This window comes from Zonotrichia leucophrys, chromosome Z (genome assembly GCF_028769735.1).
Source record: "Zonotrichia leucophrys gambelii isolate GWCS_2022_RI chromosome Z, RI_Zleu_2.0, whole genome shotgun sequence".
NCBI classification, from domain to species: Eukaryota; Metazoa; Chordata; class Aves; order Passeriformes; family Passerellidae; genus Zonotrichia; species Zonotrichia leucophrys.
In genome coordinates, this window is record NC_088200.1 from 36,159,216 (window position 1) to 36,171,374 (window position 12,159).

General features: G+C 39.5%; 1 protein-coding gene across 1 annotated transcript in view; it reads left to right on the forward strand.

Moving 5' to 3' along the window:
* Window positions 1–1,550: 1,550 nt before the first annotated feature.
* Window positions 1,551–12,159, forward strand: part of ANKRD31 (ankyrin repeat domain 31) — a 63,768-nt gene continuing 53,159 nt past the window's right edge. Inside the window, exons 1-7 of the mRNA XM_064736778.1 lie at window positions 1,551–1,587; window positions 2,197–2,455; window positions 3,391–3,446; window positions 5,160–5,239; window positions 8,523–8,569; window positions 9,215–9,294; window positions 10,306–10,346. Coding sequence (XP_064592848.1) covers window positions 1,551–1,587; window positions 2,197–2,455; window positions 3,391–3,446; window positions 5,160–5,239; window positions 8,523–8,569; window positions 9,215–9,294; window positions 10,306–10,346 — 600 coding nt within the window. The remainder of the gene's footprint in view (window positions 1,588–2,196; window positions 2,456–3,390; window positions 3,447–5,159; window positions 5,240–8,522; window positions 8,570–9,214; window positions 9,295–10,305; window positions 10,347–12,159) is intronic.

Genomic DNA, 12,159 nt, shown 5'->3' on the forward strand with positions numbered 1-12,159 from the left:
CTGACTCCCTGGGGAAGTGGTGGGAGGAAGGCAAAGGCAAAGTAATATATTTATATTTGTGGCTTTCGGCAAGAGAGGAAGTGCAGGTTTTGGTTCACGAAGCATAGGAAGCTCTGAGAGACCCACCAGGAGGCGTTCGTGTGTAATCTGTGCTAGGTGGTCTTTAGATGGTCTCCCGAAGTCCATTCCATCTCTAGCGATTGTGTGGTTCTCCTGGGGCTGTAAAACAGCACTGCAGAGTGGCAGGGGGCGTTCCGTGTTCCTGGGGCTGAGCATGTTCAACTGCAACACAAATACCTGCAGCGGTTTTGCGGTGCATGATCTGCGCCCCGCTTTCCCCAGACTGTGTCTTACACGTGCCACCTCACTTGGAAATATTTCTACTAGCTCCACATGGCACTATGCCTTGAAACATTAATGTGAACCTCAAAAAAAGGAAGTGCTGATGAAAAGGTTTCCGAAGAACTCCACCCAAAGTAGTTGTGAGTGATGAAATCGTGCCATCTCTTTTAACCTGTAAATGCAGTTTTCATTCTCATCTTCGGTATGATGTTCCTAAATCTTAATAATTTACTGCTGCATATCCATCTCCCCTGATAGCTTCTTTAGTGTTTTTTTCAGTATCTCACCTTCATTAGCTGAAAAGTGTAAAGTGTTAGCAATGAGATTTCTGGACTCTAATATGTGTTAATATGTGCACCAATTGCTGTAACTGCATATGCATATGACTTAAGCCAAAGCAAAACAGCAATTCATACAGTTTCAACAATTATATGCAATTCACATATCATTTAAGATGTCCTTTTGTATTTCTGCTGTTTCCCACTTTTTCCATACACGTGATTTGGCAAATAATAAAAATTCTAATTCACCAAGGTCACTGGGAGCAGGCATCACTATGGTGATTTGGGGTCTGTAGACTCTACGAGTACATGTTACCACCTGTGCTGACATTGAATTCTCACATCTGCAGCTCTGGCGGTAGCCTGCCTCCAGCCTGGCCATATGCTGGAGTGGCCTTGGGGGCAGCGCTGCCCCCCTGCCCAGGAGATGGCAGCCAAAGCTGAGCGAGAGCAGCTCTGCCTGAGGAAAACGTTGTTCTAATTGGCAGACGACCACTGAAGAGTGCTACTGCAAATGCTGAAAATACTGTCAACTAATAATTTGGTTATCTCAAACTTGTTCCCGCTCATGAGCACACAAACCATTCCTTGGTAGCAATGAAGTAAGCTACTTAACCATGGCAGAGAAGTGTTGCCAGTTTAGGGACTCTCTAAACACAGATGCAGAGCGTAGTTTAGAAAGGAGACATTGCTTATTCTGTGCAGGGTACGTGGTGAAGTTTTCCACAGATAAAGCAACCCAATCCTTGAAAATTTGCAATATATATATATATATAAGAAAACATATAAATCACAGATAATTTGGTTACAAGTTACTTAGTTCTCTTTTTAATTAGTATTCTACCTTGAATAAATTGAATGATTCTCTTGTTTCTCATGCTAATGTTTCTGCATGCTCACCGTTTTCAAGTAGGTGGGTTTCTTGAGATGGTAGTTCGTGAGTTACTGGTCGAAATCTCTCACTGTGAGACTTAAGAGCCCGTGAATTGGCACTGATCCATCGCATACAAACCGCACCTACAGCACCAGCCAGGTGACACGAGGCACAGCAGTAGCCAACAACTCAACAGGAACTCTCAGGACCTGTAGTAATAGTACAAGGAGAAATGGGTACAAATTGATGGAAGGGGAATTTAGATTAAATATTAGGAAGAAAGAGTTCCTGTGAGGGTGGTGAGACATTGGAACAGGTTGCCCAGGGAGGCTGTGGATGCTCCAACGCTGGCTGTGTTCAAAGCCAGGCTGGACAAGGCCCTGAGCAACCTGTTCTAGTGGGAGGTGTCCCTGCCCATGGCAGAGGGGATTGAGCCTAGATGAATTTTAAGGTCCCTTCCAACCCCTTAACATTCTCTGATTCTAAGACCCCAGACTATGCAGTCAACGCCCAAGTTATCCTTCATTCAGAGTCCGCGCTTTGAGGCTCTCTGGCCTTTTTTGACTGATAAGACACCGTTTCACAACCCCCTTTTCACTCTCTGTAACTCTCTGGGCAAGGAACAGTTTCTGACTCTTGAGATCCCAACGTCAGAAGCGCACACACTCGGAGAAGTGAGTCCCGTCTGATCACACACAGCACGGTGTGTGCTGGGACTCTGCGGTTCTGGCGAGCCCGGTGCCACCCGAGGGGCAGCGAGGCCCGGCCACAAGATGGCGGCCGCCGCTGAGGCGGGAGGGCGGCTGCCCGAGGAGGCGCCGGCGGAGCGGAGCGGCCGTACCATGGAGCGCCGCGGGAGCGGCGGCGACAGCGACACCGACACGGACAGCGACGAGACTGTCGTGGAGGGCTCTGTGCCGGAGGGCGATGTAGAGGAAGAGGAGTTCCTTAGGAGGAGGTGGTAATGCGGTGTGGCTGGGAGCGGCGCCTGCTCACCTACGTGTGTGAGGGCGGCGGCAGCTGAGGAGGCCGAGGGCTCCCGAGCTGAGAGTTCTCTTCTCTTCTCTTCTCTTCTCTTCTCTTCTCTTCTCTTCTCTTCTCTTCTCTTCTCTTCTCTTCTCTTCTCTTCTCTTCTCTTCTCTTCTCTTCTCTTCTCTTCTCTTCTCTTCTCTTCTCTTCTCTTCTCTTCTCTTCTCTTCTCTTCTCTTCTCCTCTCCTCTTCTCTTCTCTTTCTCTTCTCTTCTCCTCCCTCTCCCTCTCCCTCTCCCTCTCCCTCTCCCTCTCCCTCTCCCTCTCCCCTGCTTTTTTATTTGTTTTCTTTTGTTTTTTGTTTTCTCCGTTCTGTTCAGAGCCGTTTTATATGCTCCTCTACCCAGAATTTCGTAGCTCTGCAAATAGCTCCGTCTATTCTCACACACCTGTTGTGCCTCGGGGCTTATGTCGCCGGACCCACCATTTTATTAACATTTTAGTCAGAAGAAGTGAAATGTCCCAGAAAACAACTCTGAGAAAATAAGCACTATTAGATACAGTTTGTGCTAATTCTATTTCCTTGCAACTTTGCCTTGATGTCATTTTCATGGCATTATCTCTTGTATCCTTTAAGAAGTGGCAAGGATTTGAAACCACACGCAGACCTTCATGATGGCTTTGTGACACGGTAGTTCTTGGAAATACTTAAAGCAGCGAGGTGCCTCCCTAGTTATGGTTTTCTGTGCAGAAAATCACATTACATGCCTTGGGTTTGGGGTTTTTTACTGTTTGTGTCAGAGTTCTCCTAGGCGTGTCCCTACGGCAGAGGCTGGGACGGGTGCTCGGAGATGCCCTTTGAGTTTATAGGACTGTAATGCTTGAAGCTCCTTAACGACCTTTTGTTTTATTTGTTTTGCAAAGGTTGGCTTTTCTTGACAAGGATATTGCTTTAACAACAGAGATAAGTATCAATAAAGGTAGGACAGATTCTTTTTTCAGTCTGTGTTGTTTTTCTTCTTAAACTGTTGCTTTGGATTTTGCTTGAGTCCATGTTTAAACTTGGGTGTTGCATGAAGTTCATATTTAGAACTGTGTGCTCTTTGATTATATTCTTAATGGTAGCCCATATTTTAAAAGACTCTTCAGCATATTTTTAGTATTTGATCAGGTTTGCTCTTGAGTTCTCTCTGTTCTTCCTGTGCACTGTGACTGAGAATCCCTGGTTTGAGAAGTGTTGTAGCTATATATAGAGATATTGCTTTTATTTATATGAATGCATTTTTGTGTATGTGTTTGTGCAGAATAAAATAAATGGATTCTATATGCATAACAGTTGTATGTAGCTCTGGCTGCTTATGGCATTTTTAAAATCCCAGTAATATTGTTAGTATATCTGTTCTCTTTAACATAAAAACTGTGAGTTTCTTTTTAACATAAAAAGTTTGAGTAGGGATATTTCAGTGCATTGTGTTTAGTGTATCATTAAATTGCTTTCAGCATGAATGAATGCACACTCATTTAAGATCTTAAAATATTCCATAATAACTCCTGTAGAGCAGGCTACATGAACAAGCATGTTTTAGTGACATAATAGTTTAATATTACTTCCTTGACATTTTTATATGTTTCATTTGACTTGCCTCCTATAGGTTTTATTTCAGTGATACTTCAGACTGGGAATACTTTAAGTGGCACATGGTGTTCTTCTAGATTTGGTTGTGTTCCTCTTTTTGCCAGTTTGAAGATCTGAGTAAGCCATAATTTTTTATCAACTGCCCTGAGTTAATACAAATCTTACTTTCAGCCCATTGAAATCTGCCAAAACTCCAATGGCTCAATGGCTGTGATTTCCTAATGCTGAACCTTTTTTAGTCGCTTAATGGTCTTAATTGAGGAGGGCAGAATCATCTCATTTTGAACTTCCCTGTGGTAGTCCGCTGGAAATAAATCCTTGCAACGTTCAACGTACATGGGGCATGTCCGTTTGACCGTGTTCAGTTTGTGGAGTGGGAACTTACCTGGCAGTTGAGTGGTGAGATATGTCTCTGCAACTGTAATAGATTGTGATATTTTTAGCATTCTGCCTGCATCATATTATATTTAGGAAGTTTGAATTAGAATTTCATCATTCACAGTTTTGTGCCTACTTGTATAGTAATAATTTGATGATGAGATGCACAGTATAAATATTAATTTGATTAGTGTTTTATTAGTGTCAGTAGCAACATCTTAGTTTTCAAGCATAGGATCCAAACTTAAGGGTTTCTCTCTTTTTAAACTTTTTTTGAGAGAAGATCTTAATTTGTATGGTCATTAAAGAAATTATGCCATCTAGGAGTATATTTTAGTCATATGGATCAGACAGGTTACCAAAATTGCAGTTTTTAGTTTAAAAAATAATAGGAAATATGTAATCTCCAATGAAAAATCAGGGATGGTCGTGGAACACTAAGTGAAATAAATTTCCACTGCTGGCTTGTTTTATTAATTTCTATTTCATTAATGTAGATTCAAAATCTAGTGTGATAGACTATGTAGCTAGTCAAATCCATTACATATCAGAAGTTTTGATGCATGTAGCTCAGTTACTGAGTTATGTAAAAAGTTATGGAATCATGGAATATTACACAGAAATTAAAACAATCAAAATTTTAATTACTAAGGATTTTTTGGTTTTTTTTTTTTCCTAGGAACTTTTTCTCCAGAAATCTGTTTTATACAGAAATGTGGTGACCGCACATATTGTCATAAGGCAGAACAGACAAACCCAGTGGTAATGTCTTCTCTAAGCATATTTAATGATTAATTATTGATAAACCCCCTGGGGATCCCCTTGAGGAGATCTGGTGGCTTACAGCTGAATTGAACTTCATCTTGTCACCTACATAGCACAGAGTCTGCAGGAATGTATCAAAGTGTCTTCTCTGGTATTTCATGAGATTATAACCTTTTAAATTTGGGGAACAAGCCTAGGACGAAGATGAAGAAGTTGTGGAGCACAGACTTTTTAATATGTCCCTTTCAGGAGCTGAAGGGTAATCATCTGGGTTGACAGTGCTGGAATACACCCTGGGTTGCTCAATATTAAATTAGCTGTGGTCCAATGATTGATCAATTGCTTCTTTCCAAAGGAAAGAGATAACAATCCAAAATGCAGAATAAATTGTCTGCTTGTATGATGACGGGGTAATTAATTTACTCTATGGATAATTCTGCATTCCCTAATCTGCTAATTAGCCTACCTTTTAATGTATTTACCATGGTTGGTAGCTTGCCATAAACTTCCATTCAGTTGAGCAATTAGCTTTCCACCTACATATGGCAGGGCCATGAAACAATTAGAGACAAACAGGTTCTCTGCTTATAACTGTGACTGTTACACTGTCTTTAGCTGGATTCACCAGTCCAAAGCCTACAGTCTGTGTATCCTTATTCTGGTAAAAGAGTTTTCTAAAAAGAGCTAGACTGCTTCCTAGATGACAAAAGGTACATTGAAAAAAGACATGCTTTTTGCTGAAGTGAATGTTTTACAGCTCATTCTAGAATTGAAAATAAATTTGTCTCAACTGACAGTGTGAGAAACAGTGAACAAAATCCAAAAGATGCTGTTATTTCCAAAATTTTTCTCCATAACTTTATTTTGCTCCTTGAGTGTCTGAGGGTTGTCTTGACTGAAGTTTATCATGATTTTCTAAGGATGAAGGGAATGATAGTAGTGCTCTTTTGCTCTTTCCCTTTCCCCTCTGGGAGATGATCTCACTAGCTGCTTTTTAACCCTGGCCTTTGGCTTCCTGGTTCTCACCAGATTAGCCATTCCCAAGTCCAAGGACAAATGCCTAGTCCACTAAAGAAAATGTCAGAAAAGCAAAGAAACATAGTATTTTTCACCAAATAGTTTGGGCAATTCTTAGTATGTTTTGTTTTGGTGAAACCCATATAGCAAGACACTGGCAGCTTGGTCATGCACAGCTTGGGGACAGTTTAAAATTTTAAGTTTTAACCAAATACTGTAAGGAGTGGTCTTGGACTGTGGTCTTTGATACCCACATGTGTAAATAGCACCAATGTGGCTCTTCAACCGCTTCTAGAGCCAACATGGAATGTGCTATTATAGAAGCTTTCCTTCTGGTTTGTCCTCAGAAATTATCATGTATGAATACAGCATATATGATCACTGCATGTGATTTGATATGAGGCTCATGCAGAGTAAATGGCTGTGAATGTTTTTAGGAAAAGTATCGTCTGTTCCAGCTGTTCCAGAGAGTCTTAGCTTTCTTTGTACTTCAGATGGGTTGTGGGAGACTTATGATATGCAGTCCTGTCTTTGATTCCATAAAGTAAAAATTTTAATTAAGAATTTTCATCTACCAGAGATGCAGTAGACATATATACAGATTTTGTAGGATCCAGGTTCTTTTCAACAAATCATTTTCATTATCTGTTAATGTGGTATTCTACAGCTTGTTCAGACAGATGTAATAGTTTTAAGTCTGTGCTTTCCCCTTTTTTATATTTTTTTTACTTACACTGTTTGGTGAAGGACACCAGAAGTTGTTAGGTAACACCTAACAGCTTTTAAGCATAGTTTTTTTTTGGAAAACATTCAGAGTCCCCTCACATATAAATAAGTGCTCAAGTGAGAAAAAATACTGAGATTTTGCAGGAATTTCTTCACTAAAAATGAGGGCAGGATGAAATACTGATCCCAGCATTCAGTCAGTGGCCAGAAATACAGTTTGTGTAATGTATGTGGTTTGAGAAGATCTCTCAACCAGTGACCAATACACTGATTTCGCTTAGAACCTAATTTTTTAGCAGACTAAACAGCGTCTTTATCCAAGTTGTAGTGATAGTTTGCTGATGTTTTAAAGCACCTCTCTGAGCAATGTTAGCCAGTTAGAGAGGTTTAGTAGCTGCTCTGGTGTTGTCCTGACCTTGCTTGATCTCTGGGTAATGTTCTGTATAAGTATGCAGGCTGATTCGCCTGGAGGGTCTATGTAAGCAAATAAATAACTTTCTGCGAACTATCTCATTGCCATGTTTTGGAATTACATCAGTCAATAATTGTTGCACAAACTAAAGAATCTGTTCTGTTCCAGGAAGCCTTTTAGCAGTCCTATGTCCTGCTCTTAAAGCAATTGTTAAGGTGTTTGGTTTTGCTGTGTGGCTAGTACCTAGTGTAAGCCAGAGAAATTGTCACATAGTGTCCTCTCCAAGGTGTTCTTTGAGTTGTCTAGTGCTGTTAATGTTGTCCACTGGAAGTCAATGATTCATTTTAAAATTGCAACCACTGTGTGCATAGTCCACTAGTAATACTCAGTCTTAGCTAAATGGTGTGAGAACCACTCTGCAGTTCACTTGACTATCTTAATCATTCCTAGTTTGCCTTAGACTTTCTATAAAGGCTTCTTTTTCCATGCTGAGGGAGAACTCTGCGTTATTGGCAAAGGTATGAAAAAGAGATCTGAGGTCTTTGTAATAAGGAGTTGGAATTTGGCTCCTACTGCGACATCAGTGCTCTCCTTACCCACCTGCTCTTTCCTGTGTTGGTTTGGGGCAGCCCTGCCACTCAGAATTGGCTGATATGCAAGTCTTGAAGTTCCCTAAATATGGAATTTATGGGGATATTGAGAGCAGTAAACTAAACATCACAGTCTTTGGAGCAGCACACTGTCTCATTTAATGAAAAAAAGTTATCAAAGTAAGATTGAAACTGTGAGTTGAAATTAAAACCTTGTGTTTTGGTCCTTTGGTGTATAAAACATCTTAAGTTTGGAGCAATTGTATCTTTGTTGCAACAGTTTGTTTTCCTTGTGGGTGAATGTTTTATTCTGTAGTCTTGATTTATTTTTCAACATTTTTGTCAAATAGTACAAGTAAAAAAAAGGTTTAAGTGGAATGCTTTTGTTTCTTATTAACAATGTATGTAATAATTGGATCTAAGAATTCCATTTCCCAACTAAGTTACAGAAGGAAGAAGATAAGCGTGCAATTAAACAGAGAAAATAAACAGTTAAATACTTACTAACTAGTTATGTTTTTTCTTCTTTCAGGTGCTTCAAGAGGCATACACATCTGAGCAGTCTCAATCCCTACTGAAGTGAGTATAGTACATCACATAGGAATTCCAGTCAGGCATACTGTAATTAAATAATCCTGTTATACTTGCATTTGTATGTTATTTTATTCCCAGTGTTCTATTGAGAAACAGTGGCAATACTGTTTGAAAACTGTTAAAAAACAGTTTTCTTGTTTGCTTAGTGAAGGAACTGTATTTATGTTGCCAGTAGTTCAGTGTCCAATGTGGACCAAGTGGTACTTGGATTTATTTTTGTTGATGGTCCTACTTTAAATGGTTTAAGAACATAAGCAACAAGAGTAACAGAACTTGGGGAAAACCATTAAATGAATAAAAACTTGTAATGAATATTATTAGGCTTTTTGTTCCTGGAAACTATGGAAAGTTTTGCAGCAGAAGATAGATTTATAACAGAAATATAGAAGGAAGTAATAAAGAATAGAGAAAGCCAATTTTTTCACTTAGAGAACAAATGTGCAAACATTTCTAGCTCCACATAGGAAATCCAGAAGTCTTATTTATTGCATGTCCTTGCAAAGAAAGGACCTCTGAAATAACTGCAGCTATTTCCACAGATAGCAGCCAACTCAAAGTACTGTAAAAATGTTCCTAAGATGAGCAGATTGCAATTCTTTAAGAATTTTTTATTGTATTATTTAATCCTAGGGATTGGATAAACCATTCACCACCTATCCCTCATTTTTCATTAAATTCTGCAGCAGAGGAACAGCAAAATGATTCTGTAGGTATGTTGTATTTGTACAAAACTAGGAGTTGCTCCAGCTGAGGCAAAATCATTTGAGAAAATAATTTTATAAGCTGAAGGTGAGTATCCTTTTAAGTTTATGCAGAATCTGACTATACTTGTTTTTTGCAACAATTGTTCAGTTTTTATAGTCATGGACTGCAAGTTCTGTTTTTGTAAGTATTGTGTTAGGATTGTTGGAAGAAATAACTGTATTCTCAAGCCAGTAGTATGTATCAAATTTAAAGTTATTTCATTGCTGTGGAGTTTTCTGATAAGGGTTACAGGCCACATGATGCTTAAATACCTTAAAGATGTGTAAGGTAAAAAGGTCATGGAGGGTTCCTGCTTGCTTCTTTCTAACATAGTCAAGAATCAAAGGTATCTGTGAGAAAAGAGAAACAAAAATGCTACTGTTCCTCTTGTCCATATGGCGTGTACTGCTACTTAAGTTGTCCTTCCATTCCTCAGTGTTTCCAAAAGTGCAGAACTAACCCATCTGTTTTGCTGTTTTCCACTTGAGTTTATTTTTGGTAATCCAACAGAAAAACATTCACTTTATTTCTGATTAGGAAATTGTCAGGGAGTCACATGAATGTTGAAACAAGGTGATGAGATCAGGGGGTTTGGGATCGTTGCTGTCCAGGGGCAGTAAGGTATTGGATTGTTTTAACAGTATTGTCTAACTGCACTCTAATTAGAGAGGACAGAGGCTAGGTCTTGTCATGTGAAATGGGCGGCAATTCCATCTGCTGATAGTCTTTGGAAACACAGGACTCTAAATTACAGTGAAGAAATGTGACAAAATAGCTCTGGCATATTATTTGGTGACTAACAGAGCCTAACCAAAGATTTTATTGTTAGTTCCCATTAGGGGAACATGACTATAGTAATTTTTCAGGTTTAAAACTTAAGCCTCAATTAGGAAATTATGCCATTTTTTAGAGAGATGATAAAAACTTTCAGAAGTGGAAAGTAAAACTGAAATATTTTTCTGTTCTCCTAAATTTAGATATCAAATTGAATGGATTTCAAAAGGATTCAGAAGAAAAGGTAAGCAAGCATGTAGCTATTTACACTGACACTGAGCACATTGAAAACAACTTTAAAGCTAAGCTTTATTTTCTGTTTTTTTGGTAAGAGCTGTAGTTGCTGAGCTTCTACACAAGGGTAGACGCATGGCAGTGAAAGTGAGGTGGGAAGGACATCATCATGAGACAGAGTCTATAAAGGCTGTTACTTAAGCTAAAGTAATAAAGACACTTGGTAGCTTAAAATGTTCCCCACCAATGAAAGCTATGAGACAGACTGTGCCTTTGGATGATCTCTGAGGATGAAGAGGTTATCTGTAGCTGTCTTTTTGTTTGGGAGAGTCTTACTTGTGGTCAGAAATAGGTAGTTAGCAGAGTTCCTGCTGTGAAAGACTGCTTAATGCAGATGTCCCTATCATTATGACTGTGTCATCTAGTCCCATTGATTTGTACCTACAAATAAAAAGTTAGGGTTCTATATAAATCAGTTTTACTTGACATTTTTGAAGGATCCTTTTTGATGTTTATGTCAGGGAAAAAGCAGTTCTTAGTAGAATTCACCAAAGGCAGATTTGAGACCAGTATTGATACCAACATTGGCCAGATAGTAACTTTCTAACACAGTTGTGAGTATTTGAGAGCAGTCATTCTTTGCTGCAGCAGTGGTCACTTGGAGGATCCTTCACTCCATTGAGAGCCCTGAGCATCGGGTGGACAGGCTTCATCATACATACCAATCCCGCATTCATTAGCTATCCCCCCTTACTTGATGTACATCTATTACTTCATCTACATAGTTGCACCCCTTATCAGAAGTCTGTGTGGTTCTTTGGCATCTTCTTTGGGTGTTTTCAATGTCCTTTTTAGGTGCCTATTCCTTGACCCCTACTTTTGAGTAAGCACAGTATCATTGTTTTACTTAACTTCTGCTTCATCACGCTTGCAGAACTGAGCTAACATCCTGTTTGCGTTTTGTATGGCTTCTGTTTGCCTAAGTTACATCCTTTATCTAGTTCTCCAAGGCTGTGCTGTTCTATTCTTCTATCCTTATCAGAGTAAAGTGCTGTTGTTTTTTGCTGTCCTTATTGCTCATGTCTTCCAGCAAATACGAGTGATGACTGGGTGACATATTCCATCTCAGAACAAAGGGGGAAAAATGAAATCTCTAAGGGTATTCTTTTCTGGAAATATACAACTATTAATATAAAACTATAAGTTTATTAAATGAAACATTCTGATTGTACAAGGTTAGTCCCATAGAACAAACTCTAAATGCCTTGAAACAGAGATTGCCTGTTATTAATAACCTCTGGTGAATAGGCAGATTGAATGCATTGGGAGTATCTCCAGAGAAGATATTTTAGGACCCTGGAGTAAGAAGACTGGAAATAATCACTACAGTGGACTTTACTTTTTGTCATTGGCTGATGTTGGCCCTAAGCAAGGTCTGAGTCCTGCAGAAGGATCCTTAGTGAGATGAACCAATGACCGTCACAAGCTTCCATGTATTGATTTGAAGCAAGGTCAGGACAGACCCCTTGACAACCATCAATAAGTCACTGAATAGTTTGTTTTTTTGTGTCCTGAAAATACAAAATCTGTAAATTACCATCTGTGCATAGAGTTCTGACACCTCACAATTAGTCTTGCTGAGTTTTCTTGGTTTTGATGATGTAGCAGCACTGATTTCTGTTGTGGTTGGTCTGTCTATAGTGGGGCCACTACTGCTCCGTGTCTTCATTAGTGGCCTGGAAAGTGGAACACACAGTATCCTCAGCAAGTTGAGAGATGGTGGTGAAAGAAATGACTGATAGAACAGACAGTTGTGTTGTCAT